Source organism: Panthera leo, chromosome A1 (genome assembly GCF_018350215.1).
Source record: "Panthera leo isolate Ple1 chromosome A1, P.leo_Ple1_pat1.1, whole genome shotgun sequence".
NCBI classification, from domain to species: Eukaryota; Metazoa; Chordata; class Mammalia; order Carnivora; family Felidae; genus Panthera; species Panthera leo.
This window is the reverse complement of record NC_056679.1, coordinates 157227207-157249336: the sequence shown is the minus strand read 5'-3', so window position 1 is coordinate 157249336 and position 22130 is coordinate 157227207. Positions and strand designations below refer to the sequence as shown.

Sequence of the window (22130 nt, the reverse complement as noted above, 5' to 3'; positions counted from 1 at the left end):
TGTAAATGTGATACTTACGTAAAATTCTGAGAACAGTGCCTGATAGGAAATCCTCAACAGATATTATTTAATCAGTCATTTATTTCTGAATGATAAATGCTCACAGTTGCTTCTCACATTTGTTCTACCAGATATTAATAAGACCTATATGAAAAAGGGGCTTAGTAGTCATACATGTTTACAAACAAGGATTAAAATCAAATAGGTAAATTTTTTGTAGATGTAAATGTATTGCTGATGTATCTCATAAACCTTTAATAGTGGTATGCCATGTGTCTCAAAGTTATTTGATGACATAATATTTTACTCTCATGTAGCATCTTCAGGGGCTAGTATTTTGCAGAACATATGTTGGAAATCCTGGATTATACTGATTTAGGAAAAAAATAATTTATTTTTCCCTTATCAAATATAAATATATAAGGCATGAGAGATGTCTAATTTAAAAAGAAGTCTTTTTCGGGCATCTGGGTGGCTCAGTCAGTTGAGCGTCCGACTTTGGTTCAGGTCATGATCTCATAGTCGGTGAGTTCGAGCCCCATGTTGGGCTCTGTGCTGACAGCTCAGAGCCTGGAGCCTTCTTCAGATTCTGTGTCTCATTCTCTCTCTGCCCCTCCCTCACTCATGCTCTGTGTGTCTCTCTTTCTCTTAAGGTATTTGGAACTCAAACTGTCTTTTTCCTATAGAAAAATTACCATTAATTATGGCTGGGTACTTGGGACAGTTCCAAAATGATTTGTGCTTGCCTCTCCACCCCTTTTCTAGTTTCCATGTTCCATGGTTTTTAGGTATAATTAAATATATTCAATAAAAAATAGGAAGTAATTTATCAGCAATTCTAGGAGTTAAGCAAAATTGAATAGGAAAATTAACTTGACTGTAAGTATTTGAGGAAAAATAGGTTAATTAAAGGAGAATAAGGAAGTAGACAAAAACCTCTATAAATTTTCTGAAGGTGCATGTTTTACATATGACGTAATTTAAAAATCTGTATCCTCCATTTCCTTGGGAGGGGCATTTTATAAGTACCAATCTTCTGCCAACCAATCATAATTATGGATTTTTTTGAGGAAGAAAGAAAGAAAGAAAAAGAAAGAGAAAGAAAGATCAGAGATAACTGGTTAAAAACAAAAGGAACAAAGACATTAAAGAGGATGTGCATGAGACAAAGGAACAGCCTGAGATAAAACTCACTTGAGCTACAAGACAGTAGGCTACTACTGTGAGGTCTTACCATAAGGAACCCAAGTATTGAGGGAACAGGCTGGGTCAGGCTGGTCTGCATGGCAGCCGTTGGGAGGCAACAGAAGAGGACTTGGAAGATGATTGGAAAGCAAGGACCAATTGGCATATACCTAGGCCCATGAAGTCCCTGCATTCAGCATTTTAATAACCTTTGATACTTAGAAATACCTTGTTTCAGGGGTGCTTGGGTGGCTCAGTTGGTTGAGCGTCTGACTCTTGATTTCAGCTCAGGTCATGATCTCATGGTCGTGAGGTCAAGCCCCACATTGGGCTCTGTGCTGACTGTGGAGCCTGCTTGGGATTCTCTCCCTCTCTCTCTCTCTCTGCCCCTCCGCTGATGCAAGCATGCGCGCGCGTGTGTGTGTGTGTCTGTGCGCACGCGTGCGTGCACATGCGCACGCTCTCGCTCTCTCTCAAATAAAGTTAAAAAAAAAAAAAAGAAATACTTTATTTCAGATTTATTCCAGGCTGAATTCTCCTAAAGAAGCTCATAAGACTAAGAAAATTTACATGGGTCTCCTATGTTTATGAGAAGTCAGTAATAAACTGAGATAAGAGTGCATTTAAATATTTTTTAAATTCATTCGATAAACTAGGTGCTATTCCAGGTGTAAGGAAGCAACAGAGGACAAAGCAGTTAGCTCTCCTGGAGCTTACCTTCTAACATGGTGAGACAAATAAACATGTCAGATGGTGCTAAGTGCAATGAAGAAGAAGAAGAAAGCAGAGGAAAGGAGACAGAGAAGGATGTCGAGTATGTGTTCAGGTGCTATTTTATATAGTGTGTTCAGGGAAGCCTCTCTGAGGAGGTGCCATTTAAACCCTGAGGAAGGGCTAGGCTGAGTCCTAAAGATATCTGGGGGTGGGGGTGGGGTGGGGGATGGGGGTGGTAGAGCAACCCCTGAGGGAATAGCATATGTATAGACCCTGAGGCAGGAACCTGCTTAGTTCATTCCCCAGACACCAAGGAGCCCTGAATGGCTGCAGCAGAGTCTAAGTGATGGATGAGATTGTAAAAGAGGAGTTAGGAGAGGGAAGATATCATGTTAGAATCTCAAGCGCAATAAGAGATTTTGAATTTTTACTCTGTGTGAAATGGGAAGCCAGTAGAGGATTCTGAGTAGAAGCATGACATGTCTGATGGTGACTACTACGTGGTGAAATGACTGAAGGTGGTATGAGCAGGAGGTAGGTAGGCATCGGGAAGCTACTGTAGGAGTCCAGGAAAGAGAGAATGGCAAATTATTTCCAATCTATTAGTAGTAGTATAATATACCTTTGTAAACTGGTGAAGAATAAAAGCCATATCAAATATCCACCGTATTTAATAAATACATATTTATTTACTTTTCTGTGCTTCAGGAAACTGGGTATCCACTTCTCATATATTAATGATTTCCTCAAAAGCACTTTAGTTTAAACTGCATTTCCAAAAGCTCTTTGATCTTTGCTTAAAACTATTTTTCGTAATTTTTTTTTCTTCTAGCAAATCTGTCGTTCTAATTACATTTTAGTAAGTTTCATCTTTCTTGGTAGCGTAAGAAAGATTAAAAGTAACTGCAGGATTCTTAATAAAGTGCCTTAAAATTAAAATAATAAATAAATGGGGAAAAATGCAGACCTGGATATATATATATAATGGTCTCCTGAAGAGAGATAAGATTATATTTCTTTTTTTTTTTCAAGTTTATTTATTTATTTTGAGAGAGAGAGAGCGAGCACACACACTTGAATGTAGGAGGGGCATAGAGAGGAGGAGAGACAGAATCCCAAGCAGGCTCTGCACTGAGCATGGAGCTGGATGAGGGGCTCGATCCCATGACCATGAGATTATGACCTGAGCGGAAATCAAGAGTTGGATGTTTAACCAACTGAGCCACCCAGGCGACCCAATATATTTCTTCCTGACCATATGAGTAGATAAAGTTTTAGACTGGTATGGCAATGATGCCAACCGTGTACATTTTTGAGGGCATACCTAAGAATAAAAAATACTAATGATGATAATGTCTAACATCTAATTGTTTACAGTGTTCCAGTCATTGTTCTAAGCTATGCATTACCCACTATTATTTACATTTTATTGATAAGAAAACTGTAGACCACAGATGTTAAGTAACTTGCCCCAGGCCAACACTGAAGGAGGGATTTGAATTTAGGCAGTCTGACTCCAGGATCTCTGGATTCTTCAGGACTACAACACAAGTCTTACTTTACTGTAGTTATTCAACTTTGCAATATTTTTTAGGTAAAAAAAAAAAAAAAAAAAAAAAAGCCTGTGTAGAATGCTTCTCCCAACCCTCCATTAAGATCTTGTAACAAGGACGGGTTTGCAGTTTGAATCCTTAGCAATTAAGTATTCTTTCAAACACAACCGCATTTTTATATAATTATATTTTCACAATCCAAAAAACATGGATTTATCTTTCATATGAGAGGAAGGCAGGTGTTTTACAAAAAAGATCAACTTTTAAAAGAAAAAAATTCACATGAAAATAAGTTTAAAGTTAAAACAATTTTAATTTACTTTCATTTCTAACTGAGCCAAAAGATGTTGGTACTAGGTTATTAGAGAAGAAAATATTGGGGGAGTAATTTTTAAAGAATAATCTCTGAAATGGTATCAACTTTAATAGTATAAAGACTTCTTGTCCATAAAAATGGCACTTTTCTGCCAGTATTAGAAAATGATAATGTGAGAGTATACCACAAAGCACCTACTAAGATAAACACACTAAGAATACCCACTTTATCATAAAATATCATTTTATAGAAAAGAAAAAACTCTTTTAAAGTAACTTTTATGTTTTTCCAAGTTTTAATTTAAATTCCAGCTAGTTAACATAGAGTGCAATATTAGTTTCAGGTGTAATTAAATGCCTTTTAAAAACTATTTGTATATTCAGACTTTTTAATAAAAGCATTGTAGCCTATTAAATTTGAACAGCCTCTTCATAGTAAGGTAGGTTTATTAAAACAGGAAACCCAGCTGGTTTTTCCTATTCAATATCCTATTTGAGGTTTTTTGAATCACCAACTTTTATATGATATTTATGAGATCCAATAGACTGGAAGGGAAGAGGATGTCTGGCTTGAGGCTTTGATCTAAAAATTTAATCCCATACTCTGGGTGTAATTTAGATTCATGCAAGATAATACAGCTATGGTTAAGCTAATAAAGTGAGGGCTTTTCGAATTCTAAGAATAGATTGTCTTGTATCTATTGTAAACTCCTAATTGGTTAGCAGAATCACAAAATAAGAAGTGACTTGTAGATATGTTATTCCAATTTGTGTATATTATTTATTAAGCAGAGGTGAAATAGAATTTACTGTCCCCACAAATCTAATTTTTAAGTTAATTCTCACTGAGGTAGCTTTAAACTCTTCTAGGCCTGACCAATTTCATTTTAATTTTTTAAATTTTATTTTACTATTTTTTGATATTTATTTATTTTGGGAGAGAGAGCATCTACATGAGTGGAGGAGGGGCAGAGAGAGAGGGAGAGAGAGAATCCCAAGCAGGCTCTGTGCTGCCAGTGGAGCCCCCCGTGGGGCTTGATCCCATGACTGTGAGATCATGATCTGAGCTGAAACCAAGAGTCGATTGATTAACCAAGTGAACCACCCAGGTGCTCCGATAAATCTTTGTATATAGTTATAGGTTACTTTCTAAAATTGGAATTTTTAGGTCAAAAAGTATGCACATCTCTGAGTAATTTGGAACATAATGCCACATTGCCTCCAGAAAATCTGTGCCAGTTTATACTCCCAAAAGCAGAATAAGAGAAGGCCTATTTCCAAAATAAGATTTTCTAATTCTTTTTAAACTTTGCAAACTCTATATGTGAAAGAAAATTGATATCTTTTCGTTTTAATATTTTTCTACCAAGTTTTAATCTTTAAAGTATCTTGGCCATTTGTGTATCTTCTATTGTGAGTTGTTTGTTTATATCTTTTGGTCAATTTTTTAGTAGGGTATTTCTCTTTTTCCTATAGATTTGTAACAGCTCTATAAATATTAACCTTTTATCATTTGTAAAAAGGTTAATCTTAGATAAATGCTAATGTTGCCGTGTTGTTTCCTGGCTCCAACATAAGATTCTTCCTGTACATCTATGCATCATTCTCTTTCTACCTTATCTCTGGCTAACATCCAGTCCGTAGGATGTTTCAGTGTTTTATATAAAAAGACACATACACAGATATTCTCCTTCCTGTCTCAACCACATAAATGTAACTTTTCCCTTTTGATAATAAAAATATTTGTAATGACACATATTATAAACTGTGCTAAGCCTTAAGATGTTAATTTCCACTTTAGAATTAGACACTGATTTTTGCCTTCATTTCCTTTACTCTAGTTGGGCAGGTCTAATCAACACATGATCTAAATGCTGTTAATAAAATATATTCTGTAGGGAAATGTGATTCAGAAGGAGTCTATCACGAAGAATCAGTAAAAGATAAAAATAAGTATAAATCTACACAGAACAGTAAGTTTTAAAAAACTGTACTAACTGACAAATAGTAGGGAAAAAGCTTGCAATCAGAGAGAACTTACATAATTTCCAGAAGAGTAGGGAAGGAATGAATGCAAGGAGTTTCTGGGAATGTTTGGTTTTGGAAATGCTTATTGTCATGCAATACAAAGTAGCCAGGGATAGGCAGGTGTTCCTCTAAGTGGGTAATAAATTCCCTCATTCTAACCAAATTTATTTAGTGTTTTCTTATATAATCTGTTAGGTAAATACATTGTGAAATCCTGCAGATGACTTTTAACTTCTATGATGCATGAAATGGCAGGTAGTAATAATGGTGTATCAAAAATTATAAAGTAGAAAATTTGTGCTGTAGGCAAATGTAAAAGAATGTTTAAAGAAAATTGAATTAAGCAAAGCATATTAACCAACTAATATATTGGATGATAGAGTGACTAAGCATAGATTAAGACTCACTGCAGATAGTTTCCTATGCTTAATGGTCTATTGAACTGCTAGAGTCCAAAAGACAAACAAAATGTCAAATATCACTATGAAACATGTTGAGGGAACACTGATAACGAATCATCCCAACCTTTCATAATCATTTGGACTTTTGATCACTGTACTTCAGGAAAACAGAGAAGGCAAATTTGGAAGTGGGGTGGGGAGACCTCTGCAGGAGAGAAAACTAGATGAGGAAACTATAAAGATGTCACCATCAAGAAGCACATATTCACAAAACTATAAAGATGATAAAAAGACAGACACAAATATACATAATCATACATACATTTCTTGTCAAAACAGAAATGAGCAAGTAATAAGGGTTGCCTGAAAACTGATAGAGCAAGAAAGTGGCAGAGATATGACTAAGTGTGATAATTGCTTTGGGATAAAGGGGAGCCAGCAAATGACAACTAAGAAACTGAAGAGATTAAAAATATCACCAGACAAAGGGACAACAAAGAAGGGTGTTCAGATACAAGAAGTGATGTGAAATAAAAGAGAAAAGAAAACGATGAAAACAACTGTAAAGAAATTTAAGACCCTGGAGTAGCGTTTACTTAAATGAAGGGAAATACTCTGTACCAGAAGGAAGGAGAAAAAAAGAACTTTTCTTCTGTCTTTGCTTTTCAGATATATGTTTCTTTCACATTTTGATATATACATATTAAACATATGTTGTGTTATCTTTTTCTTTCACCAAAATCTATTTATAAATAGATGGTACTTTTTGCAATTGATGGTGCCTTAGAACAGAAGAATTTCAGTATTTAAATGTTATTTAATTTAAAGTACTCTGCTAAATTAGAAGAGACTAACAGTTCTATATAATTTCCTCTGAATTTGATGATGGTGTTGTTCTGTTATCTTCACAAAAACTGTTAACTACCTCTATTCAAATGTTGCTGTTCTTGACCTATCATTATGCTTATAGACATTAAGAAGCTAGTAAAGCACATAGCACAGAACAATCTAAAGATTCCGAGGAGAAATATGTGCATACATTAGAATTAAGAGACTTTTCTATAATACTGAACAAAATTAGTAGTTTCAAAGTGGATGGAATAATCCAGAAGGGAAATGCTTATACTTTTGAGAGGTAGTGGTAGAGAATCAAATGATACACAAATCATATCTAAAAGTTATGAACCTGAATATCTTTGGTGCCTACTGTATAGTCATGTCCTGATTGTGAATCTTTTGAAGGGAAAAATAACTGTAGAGTATGAAGGTTACAGGATCCTGAGGAGTATTATCCTCATTTTTCAGATGTGGATTTGACTCACTTAAAATTGCTCAAGGTTATGAACAAGTCAGCAAAGCCTGTATTTTTGCTTAATCATTTTCCAATATCATTACAAATAAATATTTACAGAATTGTGTTACTTACCAAGCATAGTAGGGTAAATATCCACAAGAGAAACCACATTTGATACTTGTAGGTTGGCCTTAATTCTTGGTCCCATTATCAACAGTGGAACATGAGCACTAGCTTCATACATACTCATTTTATAAAACTGACGATGTTCCATGGCCAGTTCTCCATGGTCTGAGGTGTATATGACAATGGTTTTCTGAAGAAGGTCTAACTGGTGAAGAGCTAAAATAATTTCTCCTACAATACAAATCAAGTCTTAATTAGCTTTTAGTTTGTGTCTTATCACAATAAGTTTATAACAACCCTAACTTGCAGGAAGGAGTTTGTTAGGATAACTCTTAACATCTGAGTGTCATCTAGTAAGTTATGCCAAGTTTCATGTTCCTGCTCCTCAGCTGACAGACTAGAGAGAGGAAGGAGAAAATATAGAACCAATAGAATAAGATTCTTTATCTGGAGATTATGCTGGCTTGCTTTCTATGTTTCTGTCAGAGATTGGGCAATTTTTTCCCTCTTAGTGACTTGAATGAAAAAAGAGAAACAACTCTAGATGTCAGCACTGCACATGTCTCAGACAATGAAAGGACTGATATTACCGCCACTCCGCAATTTCTGCCCAGTGGAAAATCAGAACTCCCTGCTACCCTTTCTCGAAATCCCCAATTTGCAGGTCAGACTTAGCATATTCTTGGATAGGGAATAACTGGACAGTAAAATTCCTATGACTAGTCCCTGTCTATTAGTGTCCTCTTAATCATAGATCACTGTTTTTTGAGAGAGAGAGAGAGAGAGAGAGAGAGAGAGAGAGAGAGAGAGAAAGAGAATATCCCACAAGGGGCAGAGGAAGGGAGGGGGAGAAAGAGAGAAAGAGAAAGAGAGAAAGAGAAAGAGAGAGAAAGAAAGAGAAAGAGAAGCAGGGCTCAAGCTCACCGGATGTGGGACTCAAACTCAACGAACCATGAAATCATGACCTGAACCAAAGTCAGATGCTTAACCGACTGAGCCACCCAGGTGCCCCCTCTCCTCTTCATTGTAATTAAGAGAATCCCAGTAAGGCATAGTCCAGGGAGGAATCCTCCTTCTTTTGACAGTTCCTGAATCTGGCCTACAGGGGTCTGTATTATTAAAAACAAAATCCACAGGTGATTTTGAAGTCCAGTCAGAACTGAGACCCACTGCTGTATGGAGTTATTTACCGAATACAGACCATCAGGATCTTTCAACTGGACAACTGTAATGGCTTCCTAATTGGTCTCCTTTGCCCCCATCCCCCTGCCCCCCACCTTGTACCACTCTGGTGGCTATCTTTCTAAAATATCTGATCATGTCACACCTCACCTTAAAACTTTTTCAAAACTTTCCATTGTGTAATTCCTGAGCAAGCTCAGCACCTTCAGCTACCCCTAAGCCTTTACCTTTTATAGTCCTAAATTACTTAGAATTCCCTGAACTAATAATAATTAGTTAAGACTTTCTTGCACACACTCTGCCTTCATCTGTGTTGAATGCCTTTTCTCCTGCCAGCTACTTGGCAGATTCCCATTCTTCTTTTATGACCTAATTCAAGTATTATCTTCCTGGTGAAACATTCCCTGCTCCTCCAGGTAGACTGAATTGCTCTCCTCCAAGGCCCCAACAACTTGTATATAACCGTAGTTACAACAACAGGTTATAAATGATGTTTATCCTCATTCAGTAAATGTTTCCTGAGTTCTTACTATGTGCCAGGCATCATGGATACAAAGCTAGGCATGGATGTTGCAATTCTGAATAAGACTGAAGTCACGGCCCTCATGAGGCTCTCATTGTTCAAGGGAAGCAGATGTAAACAAGTAAATAAACTTAATAATTAAAGATTATATAAACAATCAGGATGATAAGGTATAGAATAAGCAGGATGGTGGGGCTGGTATACTAACTTATGGTGGTGGGGAAGACATCCCTGAGGAGGTGATACTTGAACTGAGAACTTAAGACTGAGAATAGCCAGCCATGTAAAAAACAAATGGAGGGGCACCTGGGTGGCTCAGTCGGTTAAGGGTCCAACTTTGGCTTAGGTCATGATCTTGAGGTTCGTGAATTTGAGCCCCACATTGGGCTCTGTGCTGACAGCTCAGCACCTGGAGCCTGCTTTGGATTCTGTGTCTCCTCTCTCTCTGCCCCCTCCCCCGCTCATGTTCTGTCTCTCTGTCTCAAAAATAAATAAACACTAAAAAAAAAATTTTTTTTTTAAAACAAATGGAAAAGTATTCCAGGCAGAGGTGAAAAGCAAATATAAAGGCCCTGAGGTGGAAAAAAAGCTTAGTGTTTTTTGTTTTAAGTTTATTTATTTATTTTGAGAGAGAAAGTATGAGCACATATGGGGGAGGGGCAGAGAGAGAGAGGAAGAGAGAGAATCTCAAGTAGGCTCCGAGCTGTCAGGGCAGGGCCTGACACAGGGCTGGAACTCACAAACTGTGAGATAATGACCTGAACCGAAATCAGGAGTCGGTGGCTTAACTGACTGAGCCACCCAGGTGTCCCAAGAGCTTAGTGTTTTTTGTGGATTTAACAAGATACACCATATTCCATAAACTTTGTAACTAGAAGTGAGCTGCTGCTGCATTTTTTTTCTCTGAAGAGACTTCAAGAGGTATTCCCACACTCCCTGCAGCAACATTATATATATAAAGTATTTCACCTTAGTAGATACAGATGAATGGATAGCTGCAACCTTTAAGAAGCAATTTCCAGGGTGCAAATGGGTCAATATTCACAAACATCAGAAAATGTGAGGATGAAAGAAATTTACTTAAAATCTCATTTACATTTAAGATTGAGTAGTTGGAAGATCCTTAGGACTTTTAAATCATATTATACTCACTATATATAAATAATTTACCCATATCTTTTTTGCTTTCTGTTTTATACTTTTCTATTTTTGCCCAATGAATGCTTTTTAAGAAACAGCCACTCCTTCACTCTCAAAGTATACTTTGTACAGAAGAGGTGCTTCCCACATTTCACTAAAGCAATTCTGCTCCACTCCACAGTATAGCAAAATATGAAAAATAACTTGTTAGAAAAATAATTTTTTTTTTTAAACCAAGGGTTCTCCAATCTAAATTAGAAATGGCCATCAAGTAACTCTACAAATGAGTAGACAAAACACTTTCTTGTTAGGCATCTTATGGAACCAGGTAGGGTCTTGAGATGAGCTAGGGAAGGAAACTCCGTATGATTCTGGACCAGAATACACTGATGGGAAACTGATGTCAGGTTTAGTTAAACCTTGCTCTAAAGCGCCTGGGAAGAATGGTTTTGTTTTGAAGTTATTACAAGCTTGGGAGAAGTCACAAGAATCTGTGACTAAACACTTAGGGCCACTTAGAACCTAAGCTGTCTTACAATTACCTGTCACATGGGTCCCTCTGTTCGGTTAAACACTGATTCCTGTTTAAAGCAGGTAAAAAGTTTTATTTCAAGCAGATACTAGCCTTGTATGCTCCTATCTTTATGAACAAATCTGAGCATTTCTTAATTTATGAATAATCAAGATAGAAAAGGCTTTTCCACAATTAATAATGCACATTATCCAATTTTTATATGTGCCAAGATTTTTATAATTTTAAGTTTTTAGCATCTAAGCAACTGTTATAAAACACTGTCTAAGTTCATACAAGTCACCAACCAGCATGATCACAATTTATTGGAAAAATATTATACATTTTCTTCATTTAATTGCTTATTAAATATACCACCTACCAAGCATGGCATCTGTCTCGGCACACATAGCATAATAAAAGGCCCTAATATTCTTAATTTCTTTTTCTGTAAACTTTCCAGTGCAGTTTTTTGTATAAGAAGAGTAATAATCTACAGGGTGCATTTCAGACAGAGGCAACCATTTGGGGATTTTGATGGCATCATAAGATACCTAAAAAGGAGAGAAAAACAAGGTAGTAAATATTCTTCTCCTCCAACAAGTATGTATGGTGAACTAGACTGAGTTAATTACTTAGGATAGTAGAAGAGAATACTTATGAGTTATGTAAAAGTAAATCAAATACATAATTAGGAACAAATTGTTAATATTCATAGTAACAACAAAAGGTGTATACTAATACTTGCATATATAGTGAGACAGTTATAAAAATTATTTTATAATTATACATGACAATAATAAACATGAGCTATATTAGGCATTATTCTAGCCCAGAAAAAGTATTCAAGCTTTTTAACATAGTGTGTGATCAACTCAAAATTCCAGAATCAGCAACCTGAGAATCTAGATCATTTTCCCAGCAGTTCACTAGAAAAATGCAAATATCGAGTGAGAGAGCCAAATGTTTGCTAAAAACAAATACAACTTTTTAATACATATAAATGCTTACAGTTTTGGTGAAAAGATAGACCTAAGTCATACATTTCTTTTTTTAGTCATGTAACTAAAAAATCTCAAATTTCTACTTGCAATTTACTTAAAAGTTATTTGATTCAGTTCATTAGGCTAGTACTAATTCTAGACAAAATTTTCAAGATAGAGCTAGATACAAGTTTTTCAGAAGACATAAAGTATCTAAAAATTTTACATTGTTTCCTTTGAAACAGGGTTCACTAAACATTCCTTTTTTTTTTTTTTTTAAAGATTTTAGTTTTAAGTAATCTCTACACCCAATGTGGGACTTGAACTTACAATACCAAGATCAAGAGTCACATGCTCTACTGACTGAGCCAGCCAGGTGCCCCTAGCATTTTTGATTAGAGATTTTGTTTTTGTTTTTTAATTTTAGAGAGTGAGAGCCAGGAGGGGCAGAGGGACAGACAGAATCTTAAGCAGGCTCCATGCTCAGTGCAAAGCCTGACATGAGGCTCGATCCTATGAGCCTGGGATCAGGACCTACGCCAAAATCAAGAGTCGGACTCTTAACTGACTAAGCCACCCAGGTACCCCCTGATTAGGTACGAACTTAAATTTAACTTGACACGTTTCATAACACAGGTAGTCCTCATTTGCATGGTTCAGATGTGTATGGATTTCAGTTACCACAGTTTAAGGAACACCAGTCCCTCAACAACACAGTTTAAATTTTAGTTACCAAAGTACATTAACTGTAATTATACTGAATAAAGCACAAAATTTCACAAATACTGCTAGCTCTTCAGTCTACAAATCACTATGTAAATTACAGATGTGTATCAAGTCAGTGACTAATCAGGTCATTTTTAAAAGCGTCTGTCAGTGATTGGTCACTGCATATCTTTTCTTCAGTTATGTACCCTCAGCAAAGTGTATCCTTGTGCTGCCTCCTTGCCTCCCAGCGATAAATCCACGTGACGTTTTACAAAAATGGATAATCAAAAGAGGGGACTTACCAAAAAAGATAAATGTAGAGTAAAAAAAACAAAAATGAAAAAGTGGTAACACTAGACATGAGATTTGAATCAAACATTAATTAGAGTTATAGAAAAAGTAGCCAATCTGAGAATGCTGACACTGCTGCCATTTGATACACTCTAGCTGTGCAGCCAGAGGAGCTTGGCCAAGACACACTCGTGGATATAAAGGAGGAAGGCCGTTGCAAAAAAGGATGAGCGTGTCCTAGGGAAAGTGACACTAGCAAAAATCTGTACCTTAAAGGAACTCTCAGAAATTTATCATGACATTGAAAGTGCAAAGGGTAAAATGTTGGAAGGTGATCCATGTTTAGAAAGGAATATGACAATCTGCCAAGACGTAGAGCTGCTTGCTCCATGTCTTCTTATACAATGAGCAGGCAAGCACTGTTCAAACCCTGATTTGTTTTTTTTTTTTACAAAGACACAAAATACTTTAATTCTCAGTTTCTAGTGTTTTTAGTTATTAAACATTAGTGCATTAAACATTAGTGTCACTGTTTTTTTTTTTTTTTTTTCCATTTCCCCATATATTTAACCCAGAAGAAGAGAGGTTTAATGTTTTGACAAATGTATTTAGGAGTCCTAGAAAAATAGTCATTTTCTCAGTTGATTATTGAGATCTCTTTGTACAGTTTCAGCTTGCATGGTCACTTTTACCACCCTGACCTGTGGCAGGTGAGGACTGCCTGCACTCTTAAGACAGTATCTTTTAGTTTCTCTCTCTCTCTCTTTTTAATGTTTATTTTTATTTTTGAGAAAGACAGAGACAGAGACAGAGCGTGAATGGGGGAAGGGCAGAGAGAAAGAGGGAGACACAGAATCTGAAGCAAGCTCCAGGCTCCCAGCTGTCAGCACAGGGCCTGACTGGGGCTCAAACTCATGCACTGCAAGATTGTGACCTGAGCAGAAGTCAGACGCTTAACCTACTGAGCCACCCAGATGCCCCTAGTTTCTCTTTTTATAGGTAAATTATATGCAAATGTGATCAACTCAGAAGTAGTTTCCTGAGTTTTAATATTTATTTCTGTAAAATTGTCCCTTTGGTTTTTGTGAACCAATTATTGGTCAAGTTTGATTTACTAAGGTAAACAATTTTTAAATTTTTCTTTAAAAGTGATAATAAAAAAAACCCCTGGGCAGGTACCAATAACATACAGCTTCTAATGTTAACTTGTACTTTTGAGCACACAATAGTGTACTTACCTTTTTAAGCCAGTAAAGAGATGTGTGAAATGTTGAAGATCCAAAATTTTCTCCTGACGATGGTGAAGGATATGGATGTGGTAAATTTAATCCCAAGTATAGAACAAATGGTTGAGTGTAATTACTTGCTTCCTTTCTTAACCAATTTACTGCTCTGTCTGTATTCTTCCAGTCTTCTTCCATTATTCTGACTTTAGTCTTTTTAGGGATAAGATTAACCATAGGCCTGCCTTCTTGTCTGAGTAAGAAAGCAACATCTCTTGTCCATGCTTCAACACGATTGCTGAAGAGGTCAAAAGACAGGTGTGTTAGAAGGTACTAAAAAAGATTTTAAAAAACTGACTAAACATAAATATAAGAAATCAATATGGAAAACAACTTTTAGACTCAGTCATGTAAAGAATCAGGCTCACTACACTAGATCTCATTAAGAGGGTTACTGAGGCTTGCAAATACAAAAACCAGGAAAAAAAATGACAAAACGCAAATATTCACCCGTGTGTTCTTTAAACTAAGATAGATTATTTAGAAGGGTTACTTTTTCTTTTTTTTTTTTTTTTCATTTTAAGTGTACAATTGACTTTTAGTAGATTTGCAAAGTTATGCAACCATCACAACAATCCAAATTTTTTTTTTTTTTTTTTTTTTTTTTTTTTTTTTTTTTTAGTGTTTATTTATTTTTGAGGCAGAGAGAGACAGAGCATGAGTGGGGAACAGGCAGAGAGACAGAAAGAGACACAGAATGCAAAGCAGGCTCCAGTCTTTGAGCTGTCAGCACAGAGCCTGATGCCGGGCTTGAACTCACGAACCCATAATACCAAGACCTGAGCTGAAGTTGATGCTTAACCGACTGAGCCACCCAGGTGCCCCACAACAATCCAATTTTTTAAAGTAATTTCTATGCCAAATGTGGGGCTTGAATTCACAACCCTAGATCAAGAGTCACATGCTGTACTGACCTAGCCAGCCAGGCACGCAAACAATAATTTTAGAACATTTCCATCAGCTCCCAAGCAATTTTTGCTTTACTTGAAGTAACTCCTCATTTTCAACCCCAGCCCCAAAGTCTCCAAAGCCCATCATCAGCCCAGTTGTTTCATCTCTGACCTTAACCAGGATAACCTTATTGCACAGCTCCAGGGGATAACATTCACTTGTAGAAGGGTTACTTTTTCATGTAAGATATTTAGTAAAATAAAAAATGTTTCAAGTTCCTAATATCTCTCCTAAATTTTCTAGCATTTTGTTTTTTTTTCTGTCAAAAGAAGAGAGGATTTTATTTTTATTTTTGTTCCAGTGTAGTTAACATAAAGTTTTGTTTCAGGTGTATAATATAGTGATTCAACATTTCCATATATAACTCAGTGCTCATCAAGATCAGTGTACTCTTTAATCCCCTTCACCCATTTCACCCATCTCCCTACCCACCTCCCCTCTGGTAACTGTGTGCTTGTTCTCTATAGTTAACAGTCTGCTTTTTTGTTTCTTTCTCTCTCTCTTTTTTTTCCCTTTGTTGATTTGTTTTTTAAATTCCACATATGGGTGAAATCATAGGCTATTTGTCTTTTTCTGATGGGCTTATCTTGCTTAGCATTATACTCTCTAGCTCCATCCATGTTGTTGCAAATGGCAAGATTTCATTCCTTTCTGTGGCTGAATAATATTCCATTGTATATATATATATACCACTTCCTTTTTATCCATTCATCTATCAATGGACACTTAGGTTGTTTCCATAATTTCACTATTGTAAAGCTTCAATAAACATAGGAGTACATGTTTCCCTTTGAATTAGCTTTTTGGTTTTTGGGTAAATACTCAGTAGTGTGATTACTAAATCATATGGTGGTTCCATTTTTAACTTTTTGAACCTCTACACTGCCTTCCACAGAGGCTACACCAGTTTGCATTCCTACCAACAGTGCACCAGGTTTCCTATTTCTCCACATCCTCACCAACACTTGTTTCTTGTGTTTTGTTTTAGCCATTCTGACAGGTGTAAGGTGATATCTCATTATGGTTTTGATTTGCGTTTCCCTGATGATGAGTGATGATGAGCATCTTTTCATGCGTCTGTTTGGCCAACTGGATGTCTTCTTTGGAGAAATGGATACTAGAAATGGATACTAACCCACAGATTTTGGATATGTCATTTGCAAATATCTTCTCCCATTGAGTAGTTTGTTTTTGTTGGTTGTTCTTTTGCTGTGAGAAGCTGTTTATTTTGATGCAGTACCAATAGTTTATTTTTGCTTTTGTTTCTCTTGTCTCAGGAGACATATCTAGAAAGATGTTCTTATGGCAATGTCAGAGATATTATTGCCTGTGCGGTCTTCCAGGATTTTTATGGTTTCAGGTCTCACATTTAGATCTTTGATCCATTTTGGGTTTATTTTTGTGTATGATGTAACAAATTGGTCCAGTATTATTCTTGTGCATGTAGCTGTCCATTTTTCCCAGCACCATTTGTCAAAGAGACTGCCTTTTTCTTATTGCATATTCTTGCATCCTTTATCAAAGATTGTGGGTCTATTTCTGGGCTTTCTATTCTGTTGATCTATGTGTCTATTTTTGTGCCAGTACCATATTATTTTGATTACTACAGCTTTGTAATGTAACGTAAGTCTGCAATTATGATACCTCCAGTTTTGTTTTTCTTTTCCAAGATGCTTTGGCTATTCAGGGTCTTTTGTGGTTCCATACAAATTTTTTGATAGTTCTAGCTCTGTGAAAAATGCTGTTGGTATTTTGATAGGGATTGTATTAAATCTGTATACTGCTTTGGGTAGTACAGATATTTTAATAATATCTGTGGTTTCAATCCATGAGCATGGAATGTCATCCCATTTCTTTCACCATTGTCACCTTCAATTTCTTTCATCAGTGTTTTATAGTTTTTGGAATATAGGTCTTTCACCTCTTCAGTTACATTTATTCCTAGGAATTTTATTATTTTTGGTGCAACTGTAAATGGGATTGTTTTCTTAATTTCTCTTTTCCTGCTTTATTATTAGTGTATAGAAATACAATGGATTTCTGTACAGTGATTTTGTACCCTGAAACCTTACTGAATTCATTTATCAGTTCTAGTAGTTTTTTGGTGGAGTCTTTGGAGTTTTCTATATATAGTACCATGTCATCTGCAAATAGTGAAAATTTTTCTTCTTCTTTACCAATTTGGATGCCTTTTATTCCTTTCTTTTTTTTCTGGCTGCTGGGGCTAGAACTTCCAGTACTAAGTTAAGTAACAATGGTGAGAGTGGATATCCCTGTCTTGTTCCTGACCATAAAGGAAAAACTCTTAGTTTTTCACCATTAAGTATGATGTTTGCTGTGGGTTTTTCACATAAGGCATTTATTATGTTGAAGTAAATAAATAATAAAGTAAATTTTTTTTTTTACTTTACAAGTAAAAGTACTTTACTTTACAAGTACTTTACTTTACAAAAAAATGAAGTAAATAAAGTTTAAATCTACTTTGTTGAAGGTTTTTAAAATAATGAATGGATGCCATACTTTGTTATGTGCTTTTTCTGCATCTACTAAAAATGATCACGTGGCTTTTGTCCTTTCTCCTATTGGTGTGATGTATCATGTTGACTGATTTGCAAATATTGAACCATCCTTGCATTCCATGAATAAATCTCAGTTGATTGTGGTGAATTATTTTTTAAAATGTATTGTTGGATTTGGTTTGCTAATTTTTTTGTTGAGGATTTTTGCATCTATATTAATCAGAGATATTGGCCTGTAGTTTGTTGTTGTTGTTGTTGTTGTTGTGCCTTTATATGGTTTTGGTTATCAGGGTAATGCTGGCCTCATAGAATTAATTTGGAAATTTTACTTCCACTTCTATTTGTTGGAAAAAGTTTGAGAATCGTTATTAACTCTTTAAATGTTCAGTAGAATTCACCTATGAAGATGTCTGGTCCTAGACTTTTGTTTGTTGGGAGGTTTTTTGTTTGTTTGTTTGTTTGATTCAATTTCATTGCTGGTAATTGGTTTGTTCAAATTTTCTATTTCCTCTGGTTTCAGTTTTAATGTGTGTTTCTAGAAATTTATCCATTTCTTCTAGGTTGCCCAGTTTTTTGGCATGTAATTTTTCAAAATATTCTCTGATAGTCCTTTGTATTTGTGTGACGTTGGTTGTTAATTCTCATCTTTTGTTTCTGATTTTGTTTATTTGAGTCCTCTCCCTCTCTCTCTCTTTTCTTTTTTGATGAGTGTGGCTAGAGGTTTATCAATTTTGTTGATGTTATCAAAGGGCCAGCTCCTGGTTTCATTGATCTATTCTATTGTTTTTTTAGTTTCTATATCATTTATTTCTGTTCTAATCTTTTTTTTTTTTTTTTTAACGTTTATTTTTGAGACAGAGAGAGACAGAGCATGAACAGGGGAGGGGCAGAGAGAGAGGGAGACGCAGAATCTGAAGCAGACTCCAGGCTCTGAGCTGTCAGCACAGAGCCCAACATGGGGCTCAAACCGCTAGATCATGACCTGAGCCAAAGTGGGACACCCAACCGACACCCACCCAGGAGTCCCTCATCTAGTGTATTTTTAATTGGAATTATTTTGTTCTTTATTTCTGATTCTTTTTTTTTTATGTTTATTTTTGAGATAGAGAGCATGTAAGTGCACATGTGCACATGAGTCAGGGAGGGGCAGAGAGGGAGACAGAAGATCCAAAGTGGCTCTGCATTGACAGCAGCAAACTTGATACAGGGCTTGAACTCATAAACCGTGAGATGATGACATAAGCTGAAGTTGGATGCTCAAGTGACTGAGCCACCCAGGTGCCCCATGATTTGTTATTTTTTTTTTTTTTTATCATTTTGAATTTTTTAATGGTCTCACTGATGTCCTCTACTCTTTTCTCAAGTCCAGTGAGTATCTTTATGATCATTACCTTAAATTCTCCATCAGGTGTAATACTTGGCTCTGTTTCACTTAGGTTTCTTGTTTCTCTTGCTGTGATTTTTGTCCTTTTCTTTCATTTGGTACATATTCCTCTGTCTCCTCATTTTGCCTAACTCTCTGTCTGTTTCTCTTTGTTAGGAAAGTCAGCTATGTCTCTTGCTCTTAAAAGTAGTGGTTGGGGTGTGCACTTTTAACAAGATGGTTCTGGATCTCTTCCACAGGGTATTTACGGCTGATCCCAGAGACCCTGAAGGGCTGTCGGGGGGGGTCCACGAGGTCAAAACTACTGCCATAACAGTAAGATGTTATTTGCTTTTTTCACATTCAATCTCACATGAGTGGACAAAGGGACACAAAATTATCATGTTTCTGATAAAGGCATTCACAATATGTTATAACTTGTCCATCCTCTACCTGAGGTCTAGTTCTTTATATCCTCACTACTCCAAAGTGGTCTATGGACCAACAGCATCAGCATCACCTGGGAGCTTGATACAGATGCAGAATTTCACGTCCCTCCCAGACTCAATGAATCAAAAAGGATATTTAACATGATGCCCAGGTGATATGTATGCATATTAAAGTTTGAGATGTGTTGTTCTACATACCAGTCTAAGAATTCTTTTATGCAAAAACTTCTCAGTTTTTAGACAGGATAATCAAAATAGTATCTTCAGTAGCCCATCAATGGACTACCTTGGTTCAGTTCCAGAAACAAGGTGACGGCTAAATGCAGTATCCAATTAGCAGTTTGGTTAATTCTTTTTAACAATAAAATATCCTCCAGTATGCATGGAAAAAGAAAACCCTAACACAATACCAACAAATTTTTGCAGAAATGTACATGTGTGCCATTGCTGTGCAGGTTTTCTGTGCCAATATGCCAAATTATGCTGCAGCACTGGATACAGTCTGTCTGCAGGTAGCACAAAATTAATTAACATAGCAATCACATGTGAAAAAATATGACACACTACAATTGATTCCATGACTGTTTTCCTTCAAGATGAATTTGGAGAGGTTAGACTAACCTGCAGCTACCTAAGATAATTAACTCTCAGACTTCAAGAGTTCTATGGAGATCTCTTTTTCTCTCTCTCTCACATACACATACAATTATTGTTTCTGATGGGATTTAAACAGCTAGATGTATCTCAGATAAGTCTCCTGAACAAAAACATTACAATTGTGAATAATCCCCTTGCAAATTTTGGTATCAGCCTAACATATTCTGTAAAAGAAAAAGAAACCCATATTCCTTTCCATTAAATGTTCTTCTCTCAAACTTGTAAGAAATACACATACCATCTCTTAAAGGACTATTATAAGGCTGTCATATATCTTCCTCACATATACAAAAGCTCAAAAAACAGTCTGTTTTAGTGTAATGAATAAACTCTGGCAAATTCAGGTTGGAACATTCCTTTCCAATATATGTTATTTAAATGCTGAATATATGCATGTTTTCTCATTTGATTACTTTTATTAATTCCAACCATTTTACTTTTTTGGTGAAATCAAAGTATCTAGTGCTCCTTAATCTTTTATTCATAGAGCTATTTGTAAATAAGATGAAAATTATAGATTTTTTTTGCCACTAAATAATATTATTTTTATTAATATTTATTATATGTAACATGAAATACTGATTTAATAATGTTAACATAATACTGTACTTTATATTCTAAATAATTTCATAATTACAGTTTTTATTATCAACACATTTTATACTAATAATACTAAATAGTCAATAAATTCTCTATTTTTCATGGCTAACTGCAACAGAGTGTAGACAATATAAAAGACAACTGGAAGGATGGAAATACTTAAAGGAACACAAGGAAACTTGGAACAGATGACAAATTAGATCAATCAAGAAATTACATGAGGGGCACCTGGATGGTTCAATCAGTTGAGCATCTGACTTCGGTTCAGGTCACGACCTCATGGTTCATGAGTTCGAGCTCTGAATCGGGCTCTGTGCTGACAGCTCAGAGCCTGGAGCCTGCTTCGGATAGAGTGTCTCCCTCTCTTTCTGCCCCTCCCCTGCGTGTGATCTGTCTCTCTCTCAAAAATAAATAAACATGAAAAAAAAAAATTAAAAAAAAAAGAAATTACATGAACTCCAAAAAAATTCATGTAAAATAATCATGGGACTTGATCAGCAAGCAAAAAATCTGTTCAAGAATGAAAAGAAAAAAAAGCAGAACCATTCCAAAATAGTTGTTGTTGTTGTGTTGTTGTTGTTGTTGTTATTTACAGAACCACACCTGTATGGAGATTCTCAAATTTAGCTTACCAGATGATGAAACATGCAGGCTATTTTCTGTCAGCTGCCTGAACCTGTTTCTGAAGCCTTTCTCACATATGAAAGCTTTACCTTTCACTGCTTCCCTGCAAGAATTATGGTTTATCCAAAGTTCTCCAAAAGGTTTGTACCTTCCTACTTAGATGGCTTTGTTCAGAAGTTTCTCCCTCCTGTCCATTTTAGTCTAGTAATGTTCTACTTCTATGAGTTTATTAAATTTAAAATGCTATTAAAACTATACTGTTTATGTGTGTATGTGTGTGTCTATATACACATATACACTATTAAAAGTATTGCCAATTAAACTAAACAGAATTTTGTAATCAATAGTAAGATAAATTGCAATTTCAGAGATAAATTAAATACAGTACTTTACAGCCTTTATTCCCATCCCCTGAAAAAACATTTGAATGTGATCACTTCCTCTTTTAAACAGAAGACAACATATTTTGCCTGTACTTTAGTTATCTAGGCTTTTTTTTTTTTTTTAACCTCCTTATTTTGAGTCTCTTCAGCTAGGTCATATCTGGCTAATGCTAATGTTAAATTGAAAAGTTAAATCTCCACATTATTAGAGAGCTTTAGGCTCTTCTCAAATAGATTGAGATAAATTTCCACAAATGGCTAACGCTGGCCAAAGAAGGAGACATAAACTTCATTACAGGCAGCTAAATACATAGTGCATTAAAATTTAGTAATTAAATAGGAAAAAA

The 22130-nt window shown here is 35.7% G+C and overlaps 2 protein-coding genes across 2 annotated transcripts in view; one reads left to right on the top strand and one right to left on the bottom strand.

The window, feature by feature from the left end:
* Nucleotides 1-22130, bottom strand: part of ARSK (arylsulfatase family member K) — a 42086-nt gene that overhangs the window by 2669 nt on the left and 17287 nt on the right. Inside the window, exons 4-6 of the mRNA XM_042943821.1 lie at nt 14193-14475; nt 11355-11526; nt 7623-7847 (exon numbers count right to left, since the gene is read on the bottom strand). Coding sequence (XP_042799755.1) covers nt 7623-7847; nt 11355-11526; nt 14193-14475 — 680 coding nt within the window. The remainder of the gene's footprint in view (nt 1-7622; nt 7848-11354; nt 11527-14192; nt 14476-22130) is intronic.
* The window catches only part of TTC37 (tetratricopeptide repeat domain 37), a 112177-nt gene continuing 111530 nt past the window's right edge, over nt 21484-22130 (top strand). Inside the window, exon 1 of the mRNA XM_042943792.1 lies at nt 21484-21540. The gene's annotated coding sequence lies outside the window, so the exon portion shown is untranslated. The remainder of the gene's footprint in view (nt 21541-22130) is intronic.